The sequence below is a fragment of the Argopecten irradians genome, chromosome 4, assembly GCF_041381155.1.
Source record: "Argopecten irradians isolate NY chromosome 4, Ai_NY, whole genome shotgun sequence".
NCBI classification, from domain to species: domain Eukaryota; kingdom Metazoa; phylum Mollusca; class Bivalvia; order Pectinida; family Pectinidae; genus Argopecten; species Argopecten irradians.
In genome coordinates this window covers 42,595,340-42,622,071 of record NC_091137.1, presented here as the reverse complement: position 1 = coordinate 42,622,071, position 26,732 = coordinate 42,595,340, and the positions used below count along the sequence as shown (strand labels likewise).

Below are 26,732 nucleotides of genomic sequence, written 5' to 3'. Positions count from 1 at the left end.
TTTCTTCAAATGCATCGTCTGCTTTTGGGACGAACTTTTCCGGAAATCACCGTAGATTCCCGAAGTTGTCATCGGTGACATCATGCGGAAGTTTTCGTTTAGCGCCATCTTCTTCAATAATATTATGAGGAACAGTGGAATCGACGTTTGTTTTTGGATATCAATTGCTTATAATCAAGTCCAGGTAATCTCACGGCAACAGTATAACTGATCTACCCATTTGTTGTCATAATGAAATACATCAGTTTCGTAGTTGATGTACCATGCGCTGTAGAATCTTCATTCTTGATCGTTCTGTCACCATCCAATGTAAACACATGAAGCCGTGTGACAGTATAAGGTCTTTTATGTTACGAGGAATATAAGTAGCGTTTTCTTTGATATTTGCCAAAAACATTTACAGCTACCTTCTATGAACACCGATTTTGTGGTAAATGCGTTAATAGGGTATTGCATTATTACACATGTATGTTAAAAAATAGAGGTCGGGATATATTGATTTGATTCGTACATGATATTACTGCAGTAGCAAGTATTTAAAAAAATACACACTCACAACACATAAACAATCAAATGGGCCCCATACAGCCTACAACAGTGGATCATTTCTAAATTTAAAAATTCTATGCATACTTTATGACTGAGTGCACTGTAAACATGTCAACTAAAATGGGTAATTTACAACTTATTTTTTTAGCATTTGCACATTATGATTATCCATAGTTATAAATCTGCACTTGCTGGTATCCATGTATTGATTGTTACATCATGTTTTAGTGAGCATAAAGTCACATTCTTTAGTGAAAATGGAATTTACTCACTAATTATATATATATATATACATATATAATGATTTGTGACATTTTGATATATACATTAATTATAACCTACAAGGGCAGGTAAATCATTAGCTACTGTTGTAGCGGAAAATATATCACTTTCTGACTGACTTTTCCAAAGTCAGTCAGAAGGTGATATCTTTTCTGCTAAAACAGTAGCTAGTAAATCATATCCTGCATGCCTGTGCGTACATGTAGATACAATGCCCGGATAATGGGTGTAGTATTATCAATTTCCATTTATTACCAAATATATATACCTTCCAGTGATTTTTCTCCTTATATAACCAGGGTCGGTAAATGGCCCCATTTCCAATGCCACGCCCCTCTAACTTTTTCCCAAAACTGTTCTTTTTGCGATAAAAAATTCTCAATTTGTTTAAAAGGCTTTTTTCTCGAAATACCCTGAAAAATCAATGCTTTCATTAAAAGTTATAACTCTCTTAATACATGTAATAGAAGACGCTGTTTTATACTAATTAATCTTCTATATTTATTATAATTAGCACATTATGTTATAAGACATTTAAAAAGAAACATATAAAGGCAAGATTGGCAACTCTTATCAATCAATGTTTTAAACAATTGGCAGATCTAGAGGTATCAATTACTGTGCAAAGATTGATGCATAGACTTGTGCTTGTTTACTTTTACAGTGTAAGAATGATCCAGCCTTAATAGCCTTTTGTTGACATGACATGGAGGACGCAGTTAGTCGCAGCTCACTGGAATCCTCGTCTACTGGCGATGACTACGTTGTGGTCAATGGGGAACCCAAACTGAAAATTACAGGCGATATCAATGACCTTAACATGGAGATATCCGTCGACAATCCCCAGGACCAGATGACGTCCACTCTGACTTCCAGTGAATCTTTGTCAGCAGATAACCAGCTGGGTGATGGTAGTAAAGGTGACCATGTCCTTCCGAGTAGTCAGTCGGCAGACGTCATCAGTGCTCCCGCAGGTAATCCTGCTAAATAACACAGAGAACAACGCTTGGTTGTCTTGAAGACTTATACTTTGTATTCAACCTATGATGGGAATCATTAATTTACTATTTTTCATGCTTCATCTACATTTTCTGATACATCAAAACCTGTGGGTCCAACAGTGTTTAAGGTATCCATGCAATATGCATTTCCAGAATTTACTTGGAAATTTCAATGACTGCATTGTACATGGAGTCAGGACTCAAGATCGATGCACATGTAGATTCATTATTGTCAAAGAATGAAGCTTTCAATTAAAAATGAAACCGGTTAGGTTGACTATATAATAGTGGACCTGACTAGTTTCCAAAATATGAATGATATTATAGACATTCAAAGTTTTGTTATGAGAAATTATATTGAAAATATGCTGAATCATTTATTGACATCATGTTTCAAACAAGATCAGGCTTGTAAGAATTATTTTATTTTTAGCACGCGAGAGATCTACTTCCCTGCCAGCCTCACCTTTCCAAGGAGAAACTGTATTTAATGGAGTTACCTACCTTGGCTGTGCACTGGTCAATGCCCCGAGGAGTGAAGTCGAGATATACCGCAATATGGCCATCTTGAATGACCAGTCACAGATGGCCATTCCAATTGTATTGTCTGTTCCGAGTACGTCGCACGGAGTGGTCAGGTACATCCCTATATATATACCGTAGAATTTAGGTTCCTGCTCTTTACATGTGATTGTTACAAATGTTTTACATTAACTTTGAATATGAATGATATAACTACAATTTGTTGAAAACTGTTTCTTCTTGAAGAGTTCAGTTTTTTCAAGAAATTGTTTATTCATCATCAGTAACTAGTGTGAGAATAATCTTGGCTGTGCATATATTTTCTTTATCTTTTCAAATATTTCAGTACAGATATATAATGACCAGCGGTCATTTCATAATCCAACAATTTTGTTAAGCTAAAGTGATGGTCAAAATCATATCCCATCACAGAGTTACCTACCTTATGGGTAGGTATCCATTGTTATGTCATTAGTTTGTGAGTGAAATATTAATTCACTTCATTTTCTCTGAAAAACATGTTGTGACACTTACAAACTCATGATGATGTCACAATCAACACAGAACCACAAGGGCAGATAACTCTGTTATAGGGAAATACAGAATATATCATAGGCCCAGGTATCATGTAAGCTATTAAATCAGTGAGCCAGATTAGTCTCTACTAGTTATATACTGACTGATTAGTTTGTGTGTCGCAGTGATGCCTCTAGTGTCTTTATGTTGCAAGTAATTTGCATGAACTGTGAAATTAACTAACTTTGTTTAATTCAAGTTTTGATCTTATGTTGTAACTCTGACTTCAGGTCTTATCATGACATGTTCAAACACAGTACACAATGGATTTGTTAATTTTCTACAACTCATCAATATCCAGAAGTTCTGTTTGTACAGGAATCGGAATGCACATGTAAAGTTTAAGCATCACTAAATTGTTATATCTTAGGAAATTCTGCACTGAATTCGAACTAATTTAAAGATGTTAGAAAGTGTTGATGTGCACTCGCAGAATCAATGAAAAATAACAAGTATGCAATATGCACAAGACTCAAAATTTTGACATTTTCACCTGTTTTTTTTTTGTTTAATTTATGTCTCTTTTAATAGCTAAGACCTAATTTACTTCAATAAAGACCCATCATCATTAACAAGTAAACTGCTAAATTAGTTTAAACCATTTTGAATTAAAACTTAGATATACCATTGCTAAATTAATCATCTTTCAATCAAATAAAAAAAAAAACCAGATTCACAAAACAAATTAAACTTGTACTCAATATAGAAATTGTCACCACCCTGCCTCAGTACAAATCTTTACAAACAAACACAAAATTTTGAGATACATGTGGTGTATGCATATAATTTTATTGTTAATTTCCCTTGCAGATAGGTATTTATTGTGACATCCTGAGTTTGTGGTTGAACATTTTTTTCATTTTCTCTGAAGAATGTAATGTAATGCTCAAAACACATGAATACCTATCAACAAGGGCAGATAACTCTGTGATATGCAAATATTATTAGATGAAGAAAACATGGTATATAACAAAGTACATGGGCAGGTTTGCTTAACCACTGTGTTTTATATATGACTTCTATGGATATGATTTTGCTATTTTCTTTTCAATTCCAGACCTGACGGATGTGTTAGGTATGCAGCAGAATACTAAAATTCTATGTATTATTTTTAGTTCCTTCTTTCACACCCATCTTTCTTTTCAATTTTAAGTTTGAAAGTTTATAGATATTTTGCTTGGTTCTATAAGTTTGATTTGATTTTGATTTTAGTCTGACATACATGTATGCTTTATTGTCAGTATTCTAATTAGTCATTTTGGGAACAAATATATAATATATATATAGTACCAGGTATTTTTAATCTTCGTCTCAAATCCATAGGGATTTGTTGAAAATACTTAATTTTGTGTATTTATAAAGTTATTGATTTATTTTTTAAAAGAATAATGCACCTTCTTAATTTTTTTTTTTCAAATTACCTGATTTATTCATTTAGTTGAAATTGTTTTTTTATTATTATTTATTTGGTTTTTGTTTTGTTTTGTTTTTTGGAAAAGAAAAAAGATTATGTATGAAAGTTTAAATGTTTACTCATGTAATACATTTTACGTTTTGACCATATATAATCAGTAGAACCTTATCATCAGGTAGTTGGTTGGATGTTGGTAAAATGTTGTCACAAGGTATATATATCCAGGTGTTATTAAGTTAGACAAGTAAGAATATTTGGGGTAAAGTTTTGCTGGGATCAGTATAACTTATTAAACTGGATCTTATACATGTCCAGAGATAGTAGGTTCATACATTACAGAATTATTTCTGTAAGATAATTTCTTTCCTGGAGATGTGGAAAGATGAGTTTCTTTCCTAGAGACGAGTTTATAAAAACCTGGGCTGTGTTGTCATTAAGATATGGGACCTATATCTGATGACAGATCATATTGTCCTTTTAAAGATCTAGAGAAATGAATCCTTCAGTTGCTGCCTTAACCTTTTATGCACTATGTACCTGCTGCAATATCCTGCTTTTCAACCATTTTAAAATTGTGTGTATTTGTCATAAAGTCCACACATATATATATATGGTAGTGATGACAACTGTACAGTTATAGGAAAAGAAGTTGTTTGAGGCTGCTATAAGATTGTAATTGATCATATTTTATATATAGACCACAAGGGCTTGACACTTTCCAGTGATCAGGAACATGTAAAGTCCCTGTGTTATCAAACTACAGACGTAATTCTTTCTGTGTTTATGACAATTGAAAAAGAAGTCAGCAAAAGACTTGATCTTCATGGTATTTTTATTTTTGGATAATTTTGAAAAAATGGATAATGACAATTTTGTGACAAAAATACAAGGATTTTAAGATGCCAAAATGACATGAGTGATTACCTAAGTACAATTTAGCATTAATTAGTCCCATCTTCCGTCACAAAAATTACCATAAAAACTTGTGTAAAATGCACATTTTTTCTGTGTAAAAATAAAATCTGAAGTTGGTGATGCGCAAGTTACATTGATAGAGATGTTTAGAAATTCTACGGGGAAAAAATCTGTCCATTCTGAGGGGCTGACGATCTATGAATGTTGAAGTACTGCTCTAGATCTGTTTATAGTAGCCTTCTATATGATAATAGCTAATGATGATTGTAAAAACAATGCCTCACCTACTACAGTTGATTATCTAAGGCTAATTAAAGTGTTAAGTTATGACCACAATGTCTTGATTTCCATTTGACCTGAGAATTCAATGGCGACTGACTTTACGTTTGGGTAGTCCCAAATTTCAGTTCACGCTGTAACATGATATTTTGACATTACCGGTAATCAACAGTAAATCTTACATTATCAGCATCTTTTTGGTATCTTGAATTAGATGTATTACATTTACTATATAACTGTGCCATAAGAACTTGACATTGGAAGACATATTTTAGTTGTGGCAGAAATTGTCTTTGAAATAGAAGATTGTATTATGGCATTTGCAACATTTGGCATTATTTGTAAAGAGGTTGTACTGTTGCACAAACTGACATAAGAGAAGTTGAAATGGGATGTGCTGGGGAGGGGAAGGCTATATACCAGCTGTATAATTATGGAGAACAATGTATTTGTTAATAAAACACAAAGTCAGAACAAAACATTGCTGTGTTATTGATAAAATAAGATAATACTAACAGGATTTGCTTTTACATCGTATCCACTCGACTCTCCGGCTCGACTATTTCTCTGAAAGCACATTCCAATTACATAATTAAAAGCAGACCCCATTTTATCTGAGGAGGACCTCATGGAAAACCAAGTTGAAACCCTTACTAAACTTATGTTTCATTTGAGAATCTATGCAAATAATCAGATCTGTCTTATTCATCTGCTATTCACTGTTCTATCAAACCTTTTGGTTTAATTCAAGGTCACCAAATATCCTTGAGTGACCTGTACGGTTATGATTTGTCTAGAGTCTGTGTCCTTGTATATGTGTCGTCGCTGCCTAGTCTCACCTTGCTTCTTACTTTACATTGCATGGGTTTATTCTTTTGGTGTTTATTAGAATCATGGTTTTGGTTTTGGTGGTTGAAGTTTTTTAATTAAAGATATCTCTGTTTAGCCATTATCTGAAAATATTGCTACTATGAATTCAATTCACTCATTCAACCCTGAGAACACATTCAACTATTCCAATTAAAGGGCTAGAACAATTCATTATGAATTTTCAGGGGTGCATGAGCTGAGTATGTCACATTAGTTATAATTACAAATGAAAGATATCAGAGGAAAAAATATTCATAAGAATCATTGCTCCAGATCTATTCTTAGTTCTAACACCAAAGATGAATTATTTTCCAAAACTTTTTTAAACAGAGATGTGTTTGACATACCATGCATGTTTTCGGAATGTTTCATGGATATTTACATGTATTATGTTCATATTAGATAGTTAGCACCAACATATAAAATGCTTGTATTTCAATTGTTTCACAATGGTTGAGTGGTCGTATATCAAATCTTCATGTCATTTAATACATGTTAACATTCAATTATTAACATGTTTGTCATTTACATGTACAAGCTGACAATGTTGGCATTTGAAAATATCAAAAATACTATTTTTGTGTACATGCTATTTTATGAATAAAAAGAATACTGCTTAAATTATTTGGCAGTTTCATTTTAAAACTTTTATAAAGACATCATTATCTGGAGTGACCTATCCAAGATAGTGGGTCTTGGTGGCCAAAGACAACATTATTGTACATAATATATAAATAATTAGAAAACATTGATTTAAGATATACAGATGTGCCAAAACAAAGTAGGTGAAGTACCATTTACTGTCGATTAGTCCCACCTTTTGGTATTGATGTGACAGTCATTTGAATGTGGGATTAGGATCAAAGGTAAATTGTACTTGTCTCGGTCAAGTTGTTTTGGTATTCCGAAGTCCCTGTGTTTATTTTGTTACTTTTAAATCTGACCTTTTCGGGGATCATTTTGGAGGGGGCTCTCAATTTTGGAAATGGCCCCTATGTTTGGGAAAATTTCTTCACATTTCTTTCTTTATTGCCCCTTAAAAATTTGACAAATTCTTGAAAATGATCCATGCACATTTTCACCCAAAATGATCCCTATAACTTGTGAGAAAAAAAATGAACATCAATGTGTAAAGGCTAATTATGATGCAAATAACCAACTCTTGATGGCGACTGATAAATCAATTATAGAGAAGTTAGGCTTGCATTAATATGTATACCTGTTACATACAAGACCTGTTATTAACTAATTGAAGTGTTAATAGTTGGAAGCAATGTGAGATATTTTTATAACAATATGAACCTCCAAGTAATATGCATATGAAATTTTGATATTTTTCAGAATACTTGATCCGACTACCAACACAGACATAGCATCTTACAAGATCCATCGTATTCTGTTCTGTGCCAGAGGACCAGCCGATAGCAACGAAAGACTGTGTTTTGCATTTACCTGTAGCCATGGCGATTCTGCAGAATCTGCCATATTCCAATGTCATGTCTTTCGGTGTGAGCTAGCAGAGGCGGTAGGTATTCTAGATTGCTGTATATCTGTTTTTCTACTATTAATTTGATCTTATGTTATTATATGTGCAGCTCCAATTTTTAGCTCGCCTATTCGAAGAATAGGGGGAGCTAATGTTGTCACCCCTGCGTCGACGTCAGCGTTGGTGTCCCATTTCACGTTAAAGTTCTTGAGCAAGTTTCTGTTTCGTCAATTGTTTAAGCTTAAGTCATCATAAATGTTTATGATTTTATTTTCCTAATGTGTATGGATGCTGAACGTGATAATAAAACCATTTTGGGGCCCTTTAGGGGTTTTTTGAGTCTGTTAATTTGTCATATTTCCATGTTAAAGTTTTTGAGCAAGTTTCTATTTTGTCTATTGTTTAAGCTTAAGTCATCATAAATGTTTATGATTTTATTTTCCTAATGTGTATGGATGCTGAACGTGATAATACAACCAATTTGGGGCCCTTTAGGTTTTTTTTGAGTCTGTTAATTTGTCATATTTCCATGTTAAAGTTTTTGAGCAAGTTTCTATTTTGTCAATTGTTTAAGTATAAGTCATCATAAATGTTTATGATTTTATTTTCCTAATGTGTATGGATGCTGAACATGATAATACAACCAATTTGGGGCCCTTTAGGGAGTTTTTGAGTCTGTTTCTCATTTACATTTTTCATATTTGTCATATTTCCATGTTTAAATAGTAAATGCTTGAACATCAACTTCTTTTGAATAGGCGAGCTTTGCTGTTCTCCAACAGCTCTTGTATTAAAAAATTGTTTCATTCAAAATGTGTATTATTAAAGGACTTCTTGCTAGAATTCATTCTTATTTTAGTTGTGATCTTAAGCAAGGAATGGTTTTATGTGCGACAAACTAAAAAGATCTCAATTGATTTACCAAATTCAAATTTTATGGAAACCTTTCTTAGGGAGTAATTGCATGGGTTTTTTTTCCAGATCTTTAGATCAAATGTCAAGATCATTGATGCTAAATTCAGGCATTTCATTACCATACAATAGATCAAATTCTCTGAGGCTACTCACACTCAGAATATCATGGACAACAATCTTAGAGAAAGAGCATTCTGGGATTGTTTTTAATTGTCAATGGCCAATGTTGAAAATAACTATTTCTTTGCGACACACCAAACTCTTAAGAAATTTGTCATATAAATCATTGTCAGTAGCCAATGAGATTTTGCTCAATTGTTTGTATGATATGGAGTTTTGTGCTTCATGTTTCAGGTTGCAAAGATCCTCTACTCTTTTGCCACCACCTTCCGTAGAGTACCAAAGAATACACGACTGCTGTCCAGTAACAGCATTGCGGAAACAGAGCAGACGGCCATTTTCACAGTCTCCTTGGAGATCAAAGAGGATGATGGGAAGGGGAACTATTCATATTGTCCCAAGGACAAGAATGTGTTTAAGCTACGGTGTAACAGTGAGAAGAATATCATGATCAGTGTCAGTCAGACTGGGACAAGAGAACTACAGATTGAAAGGTATGGTCTTGTTAAAAATTTTGTTTTGAATCTTAAACGTAATTTCTTATGAATCTGACAACAGACTAGAATAGCAAAAAGATGTCTAAATTGTTAACAAAATGTGTAGGACTGTCGCACACTACTGTATAAAGCATGGATTCTTTTTACACCGTTTGGTGTTTGTAAGAATTTTATGCATACAGAATTAGGTGTTAATGTACATGTACAGTTAAATGAGATTCCTAATATTGTATGCTATGCTGTGAAAGAGAGACACATCTCCATTGTGTCAAGTCATATCCTATCTTATCTCATACTGTCCTGTTCCTATTTTATATGGAGGCGAGGGCATTTATGTCTTAGACATTCCTAGTTTGTCTGTCATGGTCATACGTCTTTGATGGTCATACAGCTGTGTAAGGAATTTAAGCTAACCATGGTCATGGTACTCAAAATGTGAAGTCTTATATAAGTTGCTCTAAAATTTGAAATGAATTCCTATTTCAGGTGTTTTGGCCTTCTGATATCACCAGGGAGGAACGTCAAACACGGAGATATGCATCTGATTGAAATGGTAGGTACAGTAATGCTAATTAATTGGCTAATTGGCTTTTAATTTGAATATTTAGTAGGTGGAATTATGTGTACAAAATGATTACATTAACCTTGACTAAAACAACTCTCTATAAACATGGAGATAAGCAACTGATAGAAATGTTTCTATAAACATAGAGATAAGCAACTGATTGAAATGTTACATATATCTGTATTATTATGGCTCAAATATTGATGAAATATAAAGATGTTAAATTGTCTCCCTTGACAAAATTGATGCTCAACAATACACCCACAGTGGTGGTGTAAAAATTTTGTACGTCTTCGATGGCAAATATTTTGAAAAAGGAAGTAAGAGTGTAGCAGAACTGGACTGTGTTGATCATTGATGACCATGCCACATCTCCTTTCAAACTTGACATTTTTTTTGTCTCTTTCATCTTCCAATGAAGGAAGCCTTTTGTATTTACATTGTTTACTGATTTAGCTGGTTCTATAGACTCTTTGAGCAATATTTGTCTAAGCAATACCTGACAGCAATTTTCAGGTTTTTGAAGATATCTTGACCAAATTTTCAGTGTACTTGTTTTTGACCTTGATTTGACCTCCATTTCCAGAATTCCATGGGCTACTCCAGCGATGGGAAGTCGTATTCTATATCTGGTAACTGGGACCCAACGGAGAAATGCTTCGCTGTACTCAACACAGAAACTCCCAAAGGTAGGTTGTGGATTTTTTTGGAATATACAACACAGAAACAAGATTCCTAAAATAGGCTATTATTTCACTCATTCACCCCTGAAATTTCATAATGAACTGGTCTAGTCTTTGATTTAGAAGAGTCTAAATGTGTCTTCAGGAGTCTATGGGTAAATTGTCATTTTAAGAAAAGGTGGTTCAGTACATAGATAATTTTATCTTTAAATTACAGTCAAACTTCATTAACATGAAATTGGCATAACAATCTAAAACTTCAAGTTATCTTAAGTTAGTATTTGAGTTTAGATAAGTTGGCATTACCATCTAAAACTTCAAGTTACCTAAAGTTAGTATTTGAGTTTAGATGCAATAAAATGTTTTGCTCAGACAAACAAAATACTTTGAATTTGACATGGTCTTTTTGTGTTACAAAAGTTTAATCTAGTATATGAACTTTTAATTCCAAGTGCAGTTACACATTAACATTTAAACAATTGTATGTGCAGTGAATGAATGTTTTTATAGTGATTGAACGGGTTTATAAGACAAACAAAACAAGAATTATGTTACATTTAACGTTCATTGTACTCCTGTGTAATAAGAAAGTAAACAATATTGTATATTCTGTTTACAGATACCCGGGTGTTCCTGACCATTGCTGTAGACTTAGTCATTCATGGAATACAAGAACCTGTGAGATTCGCAATGGAAACCAAGGCGAAGATTTTCCCCCAATCTGAGCGATTCTGGTACTTCACGAGGAAACCTCACCAAGAGCAGTTTCATGTGAAACTAAGACCGGTAGGACATTATTTCTTATTTCTGTTCTGTGTTGTTATAGGAATAACTGAAATTATTATAATAATAGCTCAATGATTTAAATCAATTCCCATGAGAAGTATTTAAAATGCCTTAAATGCTTAAGTTTGAAACAGTGCATTATGAACTTTAATTAGGGGCAAATTAGTTGAGCCCATGCCCAGACGTAAAATAAAACTCATCTATTTCCTTGTATATATATAAATATATATATTCTATTTCCTTGTATATATATAAATATATATATTCTATTTTGAAAATTTGTCATTGTAAAATCCTAATCTAATATACTGCAGGGGGTTGTGTTGCTACAGCATGCGCACTCATCTGAACATTTGTTGAGAAAACTATTTGAACCAATGTTAACGCTATACAAAAAATGGAAATAAATATTTGTTTTACACATGTATTACATTTGGTTAGATAGTGAAATTCATGAAACTTTACAACAGATTATATATCAAATGTACCCAAAGACCACACTAAGAAGCACTAAGAATATTTGAAAATGAAATTTAATTCGTGTTGTATCAAAGATAAATATGATGTTTGATGAACACAAAAAACGTAATACTTTAAGCAATAAGTTTTTGTAAATGATGTGATTTGAGAAAAAATCTTTTTTATATGCTGGGTATTAAGGAATTAATCAAGTCATTCAGAAAACCTCGGATTTTACCTGATTTTGTGACGCCAGTGGTAGAAATACCTTTCATACCTTCACATGGAAGAGTCTTATATTCTAGATCCAAGCGTCACGCATGGCTTCTAATTGCGGATTTAATTAGGGTATTGGTCTTTGAAGACATTTTCTAGATTAATGACATTTGATCATACTTCATAATTGATCAGATATATGGGAATTATTGTATTGAGTTCATAATACAGGGTGAAAAAAATGGAGGTCAAAGTAAATAACACCAATAATACATATGTATGGGAAATCCTTATTAGGTCTTCTATATATTTTACTTTATTGAGTAATTTTCATATACTGATCAGGTGTTACATAAGCATTAAAGTTTGTATATCTCTGAAGTTAAATAAAAAGTTACTTGCCAAGCTGATTCTGGTAGTGAATATATAGGTGGATGTATCATATTTATGTTTTCTTGTGATACCAAGAAGCTACTGCTTACTGTACTGTACAGTACCAATGTTGTCTCACAAGCATTATTGCATTTCATGTGTAGCAAGATTAGACCACGTAGCTGATCAGTGGATAAAGTATGCAGCTAGTGACCAGTATTGGGAAGTTCCAGGTTTGAATCCTGGTTTGACTGGTATACAGTATTTCCTGTTGTCCTGATACAAACTTGGCACCCAATTAAAACACCCACGGTTAAGATATAAGGGTCTTTTATATATGTCTTCGAGGGCAAAGACTTTGAAAAAGGAGGGAGGAGTGTAGCAGGATTGAACTTGGTTGATAATCGATGATCAGGTAGCTCAGTCAGTTGAACATTCGATATGTCTTGTGTTCAGATCTATAGGTACCAGGTTTGAATCCTGTTCTGGGCTCAACATTTTCATCTATCCTGTTATATAGATATGTATCCATTTAGTTGACATGGGTCTTAGCTTGGTGGCAGAGTGTTTGAGGTGTCCCAACATTCTACGATTGACCATCCAACTGTTCTATTGGTTGTAACATCAAATAATTCTCAATGGGTTATTGCAATTGCCATGCACAGTTGTTTGTTACTGACTGTAAACATGTCATGTCCTTATCTGACCCTTGTTGTTTAGTCTGATGTTGAACAGATAAACCCATAACTCATGATCATTCACCACTGAAAGTTCATAATGAACTAATCCAAAGTTTGAATTAGAAGAGCTCAAACGTATCTACAGGGGTGAATGAGTTTAACCTTTAGCCACAAGACCTCCTGGAAGGTTAAGCCACAGAACACCTGGGAATCATTGATTAACCATTTCACACCAGCTAGTACAGTGTAATTGATCTGTTTAAAGATTTTGTATAGCAGGCGAGTGTCCTTGTTTTATCCTCTTAATTAATTAATGGTTAGATGTAAGGAAGCCTGGTGGTGTTATTGATGGCATTAATATTGCTGTGGTGACATATTGGCTACTTCACCTTTCACAGCGTGGGAGACAAGTGGCAAAGATCAGTCTTTCTCTCTTAAAGACTAAGTAGTAATGCTGTTTGCTTTTGCTTGCGATTTACTTGTGCAAATTTTGCGATCTAAGGAATTTCATGAAAGTTTTATCTCCGCAAATTAATATCTGCAGTGTTTATATTGATAGGAAATTCCATTCTTAACCCTTCTTAACCCACATATGTAAATTTCAGTGAACTTCTTTTGAATAGACATTGCAAAATTTAGTAGACTCGAAAAAAAGTTGGTGTACTGAGTCTATATATGTAAGACTGTCTTTCAGATCAAACATGTCTTATCTCCCTGTGTAAAGCTTTCTTTGTTTAAGACCAAAACTGTTCTGTTTCTCTGTGTAAAACTTTCTTGAAAGCCAAAATTGTGTCCATGGAAGAGTTTAAATATGTGCAGAAGTTTAAAGCCTTTCATTAGGTAAGACTTTCTCTGTGTGTAGGAAAGTCTCACTTTGTTTTAGATACCGGTATCGATCTGTCTCTACATGACAGTAATAATTGATAGCTTCAATAATTTCCATCTCATGGTTGGAAAAGGAAATTTAATCTCATTGCCATAACACTAGCAATGCATTTCTAAAGTCGGTCAAGATCTGCCTTTTCATCACAATATATGGATACAGTTTCCTGGAAATTGCAGTCAGGTGATCATTGTTTTTGAAGTTGGAAAAATATGAATTGCTCTATGAAATACCTGTTGAGCAGGCAATGCAAGGGGTATATGTGATGCTTTTGGTATATGTTGGAGAAATATTGATTTATGTATGTGATACCTGTGGATAGACAGTATATATTTGTTGGAGATGTTGGGGAAATAACTGTATTAATTGCTGTATGAGTTACCTGTTGGACAGACAATGCGAAGTGTGTATATATAGTGTATGTAATGCCCTTTGTGTATTATGTTGGAGATGTTGGGGAAATAACTGTATTAATTGCTGTATGAGTTACCTGTTGGACAGACAATGCGAAGTGTGTATATATAGTGTATGTAATGCCCTTTGTGTATTATGTTGGAGATGTTGGGGAAATAACTGTATTAATTGCTGTATGAGTTACCTGTTGGACAGACAATGCGAAGTTTGTATATATAGTGTATGTAATGCCCTTTGTGTATTATGTTGGAGATGTTTGGGAAATAACTGTATTAATTGCTGTATGAGTTACCTGTTGGACAGACAATGCGAAGTGTGTATATATAGTGTATGTGATGCCCTTTGTGTATCATGTTGGAGATGTTGAAGAAATACTAATTGTTGTATGAGAGACGCCAGCTGATGGACATACAGACAAGGTGTATATATATGATGTTAACGTAACAGACCTTAGGTCTCCAAGCCGTCAGTATAACCCTACTGACGAAGGAAGGGTAATACACCTACATATTGTTGTTATTGACTCGGCAGCCAACAACCTGTTTATAATGTTTATCAAGTATGACATATGTTCCTTGTTGTGGGGTAAGTGTGTTACAAATGAACGAGCTGCATGGAGGAGACAGAAAGATTAAAGAATGTGGTGTAGGGCCTAGAAGTGTATGATGTTATATAATTATAAGACTATTGTTTTCAGAAAATATCTGGATTGTTGTGTGCAGATGTTCTTTAGCTTCAGGTGTATAAAATAATAATACATATTATTTATATTTACAAAAGGGATTATCCATATATTATGACATTATAGGCAAAAGAATCTCATACAGACAAACCTGTCTATAAAAACTACCGCAGAGACAAAGAAACAATTGTCTCTATATAGCCAATATGGTCTTTATACACAGGTCAAATTGTATTGAACTTTTTCTTATTAAGCGGGTGTTCTTTCTACAGAGGTGGTGGCTATAATTAGACAGGTTTTACAATACATGTATTTACAATTGTGATGACAGGTTAAATTAAACATTCAAATGTTCAGAAATGGTGCCATTTAGTCTGTAAAATGACGTGATGACTCGTCAATTTAGTCATTATAATTATGATTAATGAATTCTGGTACTTCAGGCCCAGCTGAGTTATCAGTGATCATAAGTTGTGTCCTATCTCTAATGAAACAATTTTGTAACTGGTGATCACAGAGATGTTACAAAACAGCTGATAACTGCAGGTTTTCATTTCATCTGTTCATGTATACTATGTTGTTTTGGCTGATGTCAAAAACTTTGCCAGAGTGCCAGCTAGTTCACAGGTCATAGAAATTAATAACTGAATTTTAAAAATTAGTTTTAAATTTAGATTTTAAGGAATACCAGTAGTTTTAACTTAAGAATTTAAGGAATAGTTTTAGGAATGTTGGAGATCTATCTGTACACTGTACATAATGTATCACTGTTTTCTTCAATTCCATGTATACACATGTACATTGCCATGATGACTTTATAGGTATACCTCATTTAAAACTTTAGAAGACACATTAGGTTAGGTTGATGTACAGGTCATTGTGGTATTGTTGTCAGTGACGGAGAAATCAGGAAATGATAGACTAGCCTGGCCTCACCCTAATTGTCCCAAGATAAAAGGAGGGGCAGGCACCTGTCTGAAAAGCCTGTAAACTTCCTGTAACAGATATAAATACAGGAAACAATAGGCAGGTCAGCTGATGTAAAATACATGGCCAGCATGTACTAGGTCTGTTATCATCTGGTCATTATAGATAGTGGGGGACCAGCTCAGAGTAAGGCTTGATATCTGACTTCACTTCACCATTTTTATCCACATTCTTGAGGATATGTTGCACAGTGTGTAGAGGATAAATACTTATTTTTGTGAGGATTTACATTCATCATCTGGAGGATACTCACTAATTTATAAGTCAATGAGGATTTGAAGGTAAATTGATCATGATTTACCTACTAAGTACTTGATTGTAAATATATATACTGTAGAAAACCAGAAAAGTAGGTGTCCCGGTTAATAGATTGAGGAAAACAGGTATTTGAGACAACAGTAGGCTAGGTAACTAAGCATTGACAGTAAATAAAGTATTTCAAACTATGGCAAACCATGCATGTCAATGTGTTTTACAGCATATTAACCTTTTATGAAAGTGAATTTCAATTGTTATGGTAACATTGTATAAAAATGTAAGTTAGAGGAATTAGAGTTTGGGTTAGAGGATTTATGCTGAACTACATTATGTAAGATTTGATAGGTTTATCCGGCTTTCTATCACATTCCTTTCCTGGATCAACAGGCATTTTCTAATGAATTTACTTTAATTAATAGAGAGGACAAGTTGCTAAATTACCTGGTATATATTGGAGGACCTAGAATATGTACATTTCAGAGAATATTCACTAATTATTATTTATTGATATCGAAAGAATTAACACGACTGCGAGGATCCTTAAAGGGGCATTGATTTCTAGGGGATATTTGTACAGGTTGATAGACTTGATCAAAATAAATATTCCTATCAGAGGATTAACTTATACAGTAATTAAGTCCACAGATTAATAACTACAAGCTAATTAACTTGACACAGTCACCTTCCTCATTCTCTGAAGGATGCACTTGTCTATAGATAGTGTCACAGTACCTTGTATACTAGTAAGTTACTAAATATATCTGATCGACTAGATACACATCAGTTTGTAAGGATACAGTTATATGTTGTTACTGATAAAGTGTCAAGGGAAGAATGTGCTCTGGGTGTAATTGGCTGTCAAAATGTATGTGTTGGCCCGATAGTATGTTGTATTTTTAGCACTTGTATATTTACAACATGCATCCATGTGTGATATCAGCTAGAGAACATTCAGTGATAGCAATAACTGCAGTTTTTTTCAACAATACCCCCATCACATGAGGTGTTTTTAAAAATAATATAGGATGGATTTTTTTTAATTTTGTAAATTTTTGAGTAAGATATTTTAGCAGTTGAAGAGATAATGTTTCAAAAATGAAGTTGTCAGGAGCAAAAAACAGTTGACTCATGATAATGATTGATGACAATATAATCCAGACTGGGAACTGATTTGATTATCATAAGAATCCAGTAGTCGGAATATTTGCAATTCGGCGGCTTTGAGCTGGATATGCAAGTGTTTAAATCAACAAGGTCTACTGTACAGAAAGTTCAGGCTTGAAAAGATATAAGATTCAGAAAGTGTGAGATAATGTATTACATCATTTCTGAACCATTAGAAATATTTTAAGCAAACAATGACCATGAAAAGTCATTTCTGATTTCATTAACCATACTGTGTAACAGATTACAGCCGATGTACTGGTGGTATAGAGGTTAGAAGGATATTGTTACAGACCAAGGTCATTAGGTTAATTAACTGAAAGAAAACAGATTTAAAAAGACAGAAGGCTTACAGAGTTGTTCCCCTTGTTTGCTATGAAGTATTGCTCATATTAGTGTATTTTGCCAAAAAAAAAAGTTTTGTCCAAAATTGTTTTTGTCGAAAGGAAGAGCAGGAAAAATCAACATTAAACATGAGATATATATTGAACTACCATGCTCAAAGATCCTGTGATGATGTTGAGCATAACTTCTAGCACTTTATGTGTAGTTAAAAAAGGTAAAATATTAAAGCTCTAATGATTTCAAGGGAAGACCTTCCTGTCATTTGTGAAGCATAATCATATTAACTTGAAATAATTTGAATTATCAATGATATGTAGATGAAGCAAAATATTTTGTAAAGAGACTAATAAAGTTTGAGTTTGAAGTTGCTTAAGTATTCAAAACACATTAAAAAAAAACAAAGACAGAAAATACATACATGATCAAATAAATTATTTCATTAGGTCTGACTTCATTTTGATATTATGTCTCATGCAGCATTCTATTGAAACATTGAAACACTTCTTTTGATTGGTTGATGAATGGAGCTAATGGTTCAATCAAAATAACCTCAGAGCTAATTATATAAATTGCTTGTCATGGTTCAGTCATCCTTATTTGATGTCACTCAGATCTTGATAAAATGTTATACACACTAGACAACATGTATAATTGTATGTGACCTGATACCACAGACGGCTTTATGGTCCCCATAAATGTTGAACTAAACTGAACATTTCCTCCACAATCTATTGAAAACTATTATCTGCAAATTCAAACATATTGACTTCTATTGGACTGTGTACCAATTTGTTACTATAATTAATTACTTGTTATATATAGACTCTACGCTATATTTTACAATAATACATACAATCAAACCATGCCCTGATTTCTTGAAACAAACTTAAGTGAAAAACTGACTTAAGTCATAAATTGTCATTTAAGTTACATAAGGAGAAAAACTTAAGTTTTGACTTAAGTCTGCACTTTTTTTCGAGAAATCGAGGCCAGAGTCAGACCACTCAATAGCCAATTAGTGTTGAACATAATAATGTCAAATTATGTTGAAACTGGAACCTTCAAAATGATAAATTATTAGCAGGTGGTCTTTATACAGATATGTTCACTTTACAGAGGTGGTCATTATGCACAGGTGGTCAATACACAGATGGTCATTATGCACAGATGGTCAATATACAGAGATGGTCATTATGCACAGATTTTCAATATACAGAGATGGTCAATTATGCACAGGTGGTCAATACACAGATGGTCATTATGCACAGATGATCAATATACAGACATGCATGGTCATTATGCACAGGTGGTCAATATACAGACATGGTCATTATGCACAGGTGGTCAATATATGCAGGTGGGCATTATACAAAGATGATCATATGTACAGGTGTACAAATTTTCCACTGTTACAAATTGTGATATCAAAATGTTATGATTAAAATCATATTTGTTTTGTGATCCCATGTTCAAATATGGTGTTTTTATTTTGCTGCGATATCTGTGCATATCATAATGTGTGTTGCAATCAATAAAAATGAAATCTTCAAACCATAAGGCATTAGTTAAACTCTGTTATGAAATTTGACTGATGTTATTCGAGATAAATTTAGATTTAAAATTAAGTGAATTTTGTAATTCCATTATTGATTTAGTTCAGTTTTATTTTCAAGTGGTTGTAAATTAGAGAATGCCGAAGGCATTTGCAGTTGACTAAACATGTCGAGAAAAGTACCTGTTCAATCTGATATGTATGGTATTTAGACTTAGGGCCAGAGACACTTGTCCATGCATGTAATGTGAGAATTTTTTGTTTAAAAGGGACATACTAGTTCATAAATAGCTGATACATGCCTGAAGAAGGGTGGGAAAACAATTATGAAAGTTTATTTGTATTTACTGACTGCATGGTAATCTGGAACCTGATATATATAAGTTGAATTTCACTATCATATTCAAATGAATTAGAATTGATTTATCATTATTATCATTTAGTTTTGATGTCCTTTCTTAGACATGACATAAGCTTTGAGAGGATATAAATATATTTGTCATCACCTGTAATGATATTACATACTGGAGGCAGTCTCTTGTGTTTTAATGTGCCGCTGCCATGAAAACGGCAGCTGGGAGACGAGGTGGTCATAGTGTTTCCCTTCTCCCATTACTATTTCCCATTTCCCATGTTAATCCCATCCCTACTGTCCGGTTGTGTCCTGTTCTTTCCCTTTTTGTTATACAGTAAAACCTGTCTTAGCAAACCCCTCTGTATAAAGACCACCTGCTCATTAAGATAACTTATCTAGGATCCAAAATAACCTATTCAACTAAATTCAACCTGTAAATTAAAAGACCACCTGGCTGTTAAAACATTTTCCCTTTGTACCTTGACCTTGGATGGTCTATATAGACAAGTTTGACTGTATACAGTAGCATGAATCCCTTACAAACATTCCAGATGTCTTACATTTTATATTGATGAAATTATATAAATAATAATTATGCCATAAATTTGACAAAAATACATAGAAAATTAATTTTTAAGTCAGTATTAAGGATCATGTGTATTGAACTTCATAGAAGTGCTTTAATTTTTAATTCTATACTTGAACGCACTTAATACTGGAGCTTGTCGTGATGCAAAGTAGATATATTACAATTAACTGTATACGGACAAAACACCAGCATAGAATAGATTAGAGCAACAGCCACTCCTGGCACAAGTATTCACAAGTGATAGCCTCACATAATGCTTCACCCTACTCTTAAAAGGAAAATGTCTCACAACTATATAGTAGATCTTGTTGATGACAAGGCAGTATTTTGTAAGTTACGTTTGTGATGAAATGATGAGGGCACCATTTATGTCTCAACCTTCCATGTGTGTGGAGACACATACTACCAAGACATTTACCAGTAGAACATATTGACCAGTCTCTCGTCGACGTTTTCATGAAATCAGCATTAGACTTCTGCTGTCTAGGTCTTACTAGATCTCCAAGTTTGATTATATTGGACTTTCAAAAGACGCGGAATGAGATGGGAAATCAAAGCTGCATGCAGGTATATGTTAGGGAATAGAAGAGAATTGTATAGCTATTTGAAAGAACATTACAGGCACATACTTGTACAGTATTCTGTCTAATTACAAGATTATAATGAATCTGTCATGTTGATGTGCGGAGAGTTGAAAATTACATCGGGAATCAATACTACATGTATCACAATGTATAATACCACAGGCTCTGTATCGGCGAGTAATAGGTTTTGTTCAGCTGTGTGAGGGTTTCATAAGATATATGTGCTTTTGTGATGATATTGTGAGTCAATGCTAATGTCATATGATGCTGATTTGTGAGGTACACATTTTGTGGAATGTTTTATTGGATTTGGTTTGTATGGAACACACTTATTCGTTTGTATGAGATATTTCTCAAAATGTTTGTAGGGAATATTTCGTGGTGATAGTTTAGATATATTTGTTGTGATTTTGTTATATACATTTGTATATATAATTGTTTATGTGAGATGTTTGTTTGTTTGAGATATTTGATTGTTTGAAGTATTTGTTTGTTTGTATGATATATTTGTTTGTTTATGTAAAATATTTATTTGTTTGATGCTCTTGTATGCTTTGTCTTGTCATGAGATAAAATTAACCTTTTTATACGTATTTGGTATATGTTTGTGTAAATGTGCTTCCTCTGATCATATGTGCTCAGTACCTCTGTATTTGGTATATGGGTTAAGTGTGAATGCTAGTCAACTGATTGTATGCATTCTACATGTTATGCATAGGGTATTCTGGTGCCATTCATATTTGTGCTGCTATGTCTGGTTCCGTAAATAACATCGAGATCAATATTATTGATGCAGTCGGTGTGGTTTTTGGTGAAGAGAGCAAAGTTCTGGAGTGATATAAATCACAACTTGATGCTGACTTTGGTGATACTGAAAGGCATGTCTATAGTCTACAAAGATCTGACGAAAATCTTAAATTAAAGGTTTTGCTCCAAAGGGAATTGTCTATCGATGTAGAAGAAATGTTAAATTTTAAAGCTCTATCTTGCTGTAGATGCTGTTTTATTTGCAAACCTATATCCATCAATTCAAATCCTTGCTTTTTTAACCATGTTATAGCTTGATTAATAATGTAGTGTATTATCTGGGTGTGTGTTTGCATCAGATTCAACTTTTCATGATTAAATACATATTCCCTGTTTCCCTATATATTTAATATTTGCACTAATGAACATATAGATGTTGTGAGTATCAGTGACGGTGTTATAACAAATATTAGGTTAATGTAACAGAAAAATTTTGTTGTTTGTCAAAATAGAAATGACAATGTGTGATTCAGTGAGATTGTGCTTTACAGCAGTAGAAAGATACAGACTCAATTATACAGCAGTAGAAAGATACAGACTCAAATATACATCAGTAGAAAGATACAGACTCAACTATACAGCAGTTATAGTAGAAAGATACAGACTCAACTATACAGACTCAACTATACAGCAGTAATAGTAGAAAGATACAGACTCAACTATATAGTACTATTAGTAGAAAGATACAGACTCAACTATACAGCAGTAGAACGATACAGAATCACCTGTACAGCAGTAGAAAGATACAGACTCAACTATACAGCGGTAGAAAGATACAGACTCAACTATATAGTACTATTAGTAGAAAGATACAGACTCAACTATACAGCAGTAGAAAGATACAGAATCACCTGTACAGCAGTAGAAAGATACAGACTCAACTATACAGCAGTTATAGTAGAAAGATACAGACTCAACTATACAGCAGTAGAAAGATACAGACTCAACTATACAGCACTATTATAGTAGTAGAAAGATACAGACTCAACTATACAGCAGTAGAAAGATACAGACTCAACTATACAGCAATGGAGTAGAAAGATACACACTCAATCATGGCACAATTCCCTTAAAAACACGAATGCCCCCATATGTATCCATATCCACTGTTTGGATTGCCCTTCATTAAGTATTACTGATTTGTTGTCACTGTCATTCATAGCTTATTTTTATATATCTGTTGATTTATAGAATAGATATTGAAACCATTGGGTTTAGTGACAAGAAGGAATATCTATAAGTTGGAGTAAGAAAGTCTTTTTTATTATAGTCAGAGTTAGAAAGTCCTCATTTCGATAATGTTTTATATTATCGTGGGAGTTAGAGAGTCCTGATGCCATGTTTTTAGCCCTCCATCATCAGATGGTGGGCTAATCCAATCACCTTTCGTCCGTGGTCCGTCCGTCAACAATTCTTGTTACCACTATTTCTTAGAGACTGTAGAAGGGATCTTTATCAAATTTTTTATGTAGGTCTCTCTAGGGCCCTAGTAGTGCATATTGCATTTTGGGACCAATTGGTCAACAAGATGGCCGAAGGACGCCATCTTGGATTAAGAAAGTACTTTTGGGGCCATGGTGGCTGAGTGGTTATGATGTCCCGACATATTACCAAAAGCCCTCAACCTTGAATCTCGAATCCCATGGGGGGCAGTTGCCAGGTACTGACTGCTGGTCGGTGGTTTTCCTCTGGGTACTCCTGCTTTCCTCCACCAACAAACCTGGCACATCCTTGCATGACCCTGGCTGTTAATAGGACGTTAAACTAATAAAACCAAATAAACCACTCAGAAAGTACTGAAGGGATCTATCTTAAATTTCATATGTAGGTTTCCCTAGGGCCCTATAGTTATGCATATTGCATTTTGGGATCAATCAGTCTTCAATATGGCCGACAGGCAGATATCTTGAATATTGATACTGATTGTCAAATTTTAATTCCTCTTTGATTGTCAGACATAGACATGGTTAATCTTTGGTGGGGGCCAAGATTCCTCTGGGATCTCGTGCATATTATTGTCGCAGTTGGAGAATCCTGCTGCCATGTTTTATATTATAGTCGGAGTTAAAGAGTCCTGATGTTGAATATTTATGTTTCAGTTGGAGTTGGAGAGTCCTGATGTTGATTACTTATGTTTCAGTCGGAGTTGGAGAGTCCTGATGTTGATTATTATCCCCCGCCCAACGAAGTTGGCGGGGGTATACAAATGGGTTCCGTCCGTCCGTACGAATGGTTTCCGGAGCATAACTCTAAAACCAGAAGAGATATTTCCACGAAACTTCATACACACATTGGTCTTATGGTCTAGTAGTGCCTTTTGCTATTTTAAGGTTTTCACTTTTTGTACTTTTTTCTGTAACCATGGAAACATTGCTGAAAATATCATATTTTTGTAGCAGGTTTGTTTCCGGAGCATAACTCTAAAACCAGAAGAGATATTTCCACGAAACTTCATAAACACATTGGTCTTATGGTCTAGTAGTGCCTGTTGCTATTTTAAGGTTTTCACTTTTTGTACTTTTTTCTGTAACCATGGAAACATTGCTGAAAATGGCAGATTTTTGTGTAAGAATCGTTTCCGGAGCACAACTCTAAAACCAGCAGAGATATTTCCATGAAACTTCATAGACATATTGTTCATATGGTCTAGTAGTGCCTTTTGCTATTTTAAGGTTTTCATTTTTTGCACTTTTTCCAGTGTTTTTTTCATACACATAAGTCTCCACAATCAAACTTACTTCAGCTTTGATATCTCCATTGGCGGGGGATCTGAATGAATATGTCCATGTTTATGTTTCAGTCGTAGTTGGAGAGTCCTGATGTTGATTATTTATGTTTCAGTCAGAGTTGGAGAGTCCTGATGTTGATTATTTATGTTTCAGTCAGAGTTGGAGAGTCCTGATGTTGATTATTTATGTTTCAGTCGTAGTTAAAGAGTCCTGATGTTGATTATTTATGTTTCAGTCGGAGTTGGAGAGTCCTGATGTTGATTATTTATGTTTCAGTCGTAGTTGGAGAGTCCTGATGTTGATTATTTATGTTTCAGTCGGAGTTGGAGAGTCCTGATGCCGATTATTTATGTTTCAGTCGTAGTTGGAGAGTCCTGATGTTGATTATTAATGTTTCAGTCGGAGTTGGAGAGTCCTGATGTTGATTATTTATGTTTCAGTCGGAGTTGGAGAGTCCTGATGTTGATTATTTATGTTTCAGGTCGTAGTTGGAGAGTCCTGATGTTGAATATTTATGTTTCAGTCGGAGTTGGAGAGTCCTGATGCCGATTATTTATGTTTCAGTCGGAGTTGAAGAGTCCTGATGTTGATTATTTATGTTTCAGTTGGAGTTGGAGAGTCCTGATGTTGATTATTTATGTTTCAGTCAGAGTTAAAGAGTCCTGATGTTGATTATTTTTGTTTCAGTCAGAGTTAAAGAGTCCTGATGTTGATTATTTATGTTTCAGTCGTAGTTGGAGAGTCCTGATGTTGAATATTTATGTTTCAGTTGGAGTTGGAGAGTCCTGATGTTGAATATTTATGTTTCAGTCGGAGTTGGAGAGTCCTGATGTTGAATATTTATGTTTCAGTCGGAGTTAAAGAGTCCTGATGTTGATTATTTATGTTTCAGTCGTAGTTGGAGAGTCCTGATGTTGATTATTTATGTTTCAGTCGTAGTTGGAGAGTCCTGATGTTGATTATTTATGTTTCAGTCAGAGTTGGAGAGTCCTGATGTTGATTATTTATGTTTCAGTCAGAGTTGGAGAGTCCTGATGTTGATTATTTATGTTTCAGTCAGAGTTGGAGAGTCCTGATGTTGATTATTTATGTTTCAGTCGGAGTTGGAGAGTCCTGATGTTGATTATTTATGTTTCAGTCGTAGTTGGAGAGTCCTGATGTTGATTATTTATGTTTCAGTCGTAGTTGGAGAGTCCTGATGTTGATTATTTATGTTTCAGTCGTAGTTGGAGAGTCCTGATGTTGATTATTTATGTTTCAGTCATAGTTGGAGAGTCCTGATGTTGATTATTTATGTTTCAGTCGCAGTTAAAGAGTCCTGATGTTGATTATTTATGTTTCAGTCGTAGTTGAAGAGTCCTGATGTTGATTATTTATGTTTCAGTCGGAGTTGGAGAGTCCTGATGTTGATTATTTATGTTTCAGTCGGAGTTGGAGAGTCCTGATGTTGAATATTTATGTTTCAGTCGGAGTTAAAGAGTCCTGATGCCGATTATTTATGTTTCAGTCGTAGTTGGAGAGTCCTGATGTTGATTATTTATGTTTCAGTCGGAGTTGAAGAGTCCTGATGTTGATTATTTATGTTTCAGTCGGAGTTGGAGAGTCCTGATGTTGATTATTTATGTTTCAGTCGTAGTTGGAGAGTCCTGATGTTGATTATTTATGTTTCAGTCAGAGTTGGAGAGTCCTGATGTTGATTATTTATGTTTCAGTCGGAGTTGGAGAGTCCTGATGTTGATTATTTATGTTTCAGTCGGAGTTGGAGAGTCCTGATGCCGTTAAGTTATGTTTCAGTCGGAGTTGAAGAGTCCTCATGTTGATTATTTATGTTTCAGTCGGAGTTGGAGAGTCCTGATGCCGATGTCCAGATGTTGGATGTTGTGGGTGTACAAAGTCAGACAGAGATAGAGAGAAAGAAGGCGGGTATGAGTCTCCAGGGGTTGAACACCTCCCGACAGATTCCCGACGACATACAGACGCCACAGGAACCCGACGAGGAATCAGGTACCTCACGTATATCACATACATGTTACCTGTAGAATTTGCCATCATAGTGAGCTAAAGGATATAGTTCTGTCTCAAGTAGACGTATTAACTTTGAGGCTTTCATCTTGGTGCAGTATTGAATCAATAACCAAGTGCAACAAAATACAATTACACCAGTGCATTGAGAAACAACTGTACAGAGCAACGATG

The 26,732-nt window shown here is 34.2% G+C and overlaps 1 protein-coding gene across 2 annotated transcripts; it reads left to right on the top strand.

Moving 5' to 3' along the window:
* The first annotated feature begins 32 nt into the window (after positions 1-32).
* Positions 33-26,732, top strand: LOC138321730 (rab GTPase-activating protein 1-like). Of its 2 annotated transcripts, XM_069265639.1 has the most exons (10): positions 33-184; positions 1,496-1,805; positions 2,266-2,470; positions 3,988-4,005; positions 7,750-7,933; positions 9,164-9,423; positions 9,913-9,979; positions 10,578-10,680; positions 11,294-11,460; positions 26,372-26,732. In XM_069265639.1, the coding sequence occupies exons 2-10, from the start codon at positions 1,538-1,540 to the stop codon at positions 26,573-26,575; spliced, it is 1,476 nt and encodes a 491-aa protein (XP_069121740.1). In that variant the 5' UTR covers positions 33-184; positions 1,496-1,537; the 3' UTR covers positions 26,576-26,732. The 2 variants fall into 2 exon arrangements, with proteins under 2 accessions (XP_069121740.1, XP_069121742.1); XM_069265641.1 differs by lacking the exon at positions 3,988-4,005 and having other exon boundaries at positions 26,372-26,730.

Coding starts and splice junctions, on each gene's coding strand:
- LOC138321730 (XM_069265639.1), top strand. CDS start 1,538: ATGGAGGACGCAGTTAGTCGCAGCTCACTGGAATCCTCGTCTACTGGC. Junction 1,806..2,265: donor CGTCATCAGTGCTCCCGCAG/GTAATCCTGCTA, acceptor TTTTATTTTTAG/CACGCGAGAGATCTACTTCC. Junction 11,461..26,371: donor TTCATGTGAAACTAAGACCG/GTAGGACATTAT, acceptor TTTATGTTTCAG/TCGGAGTTGGAGAGTCCTGA.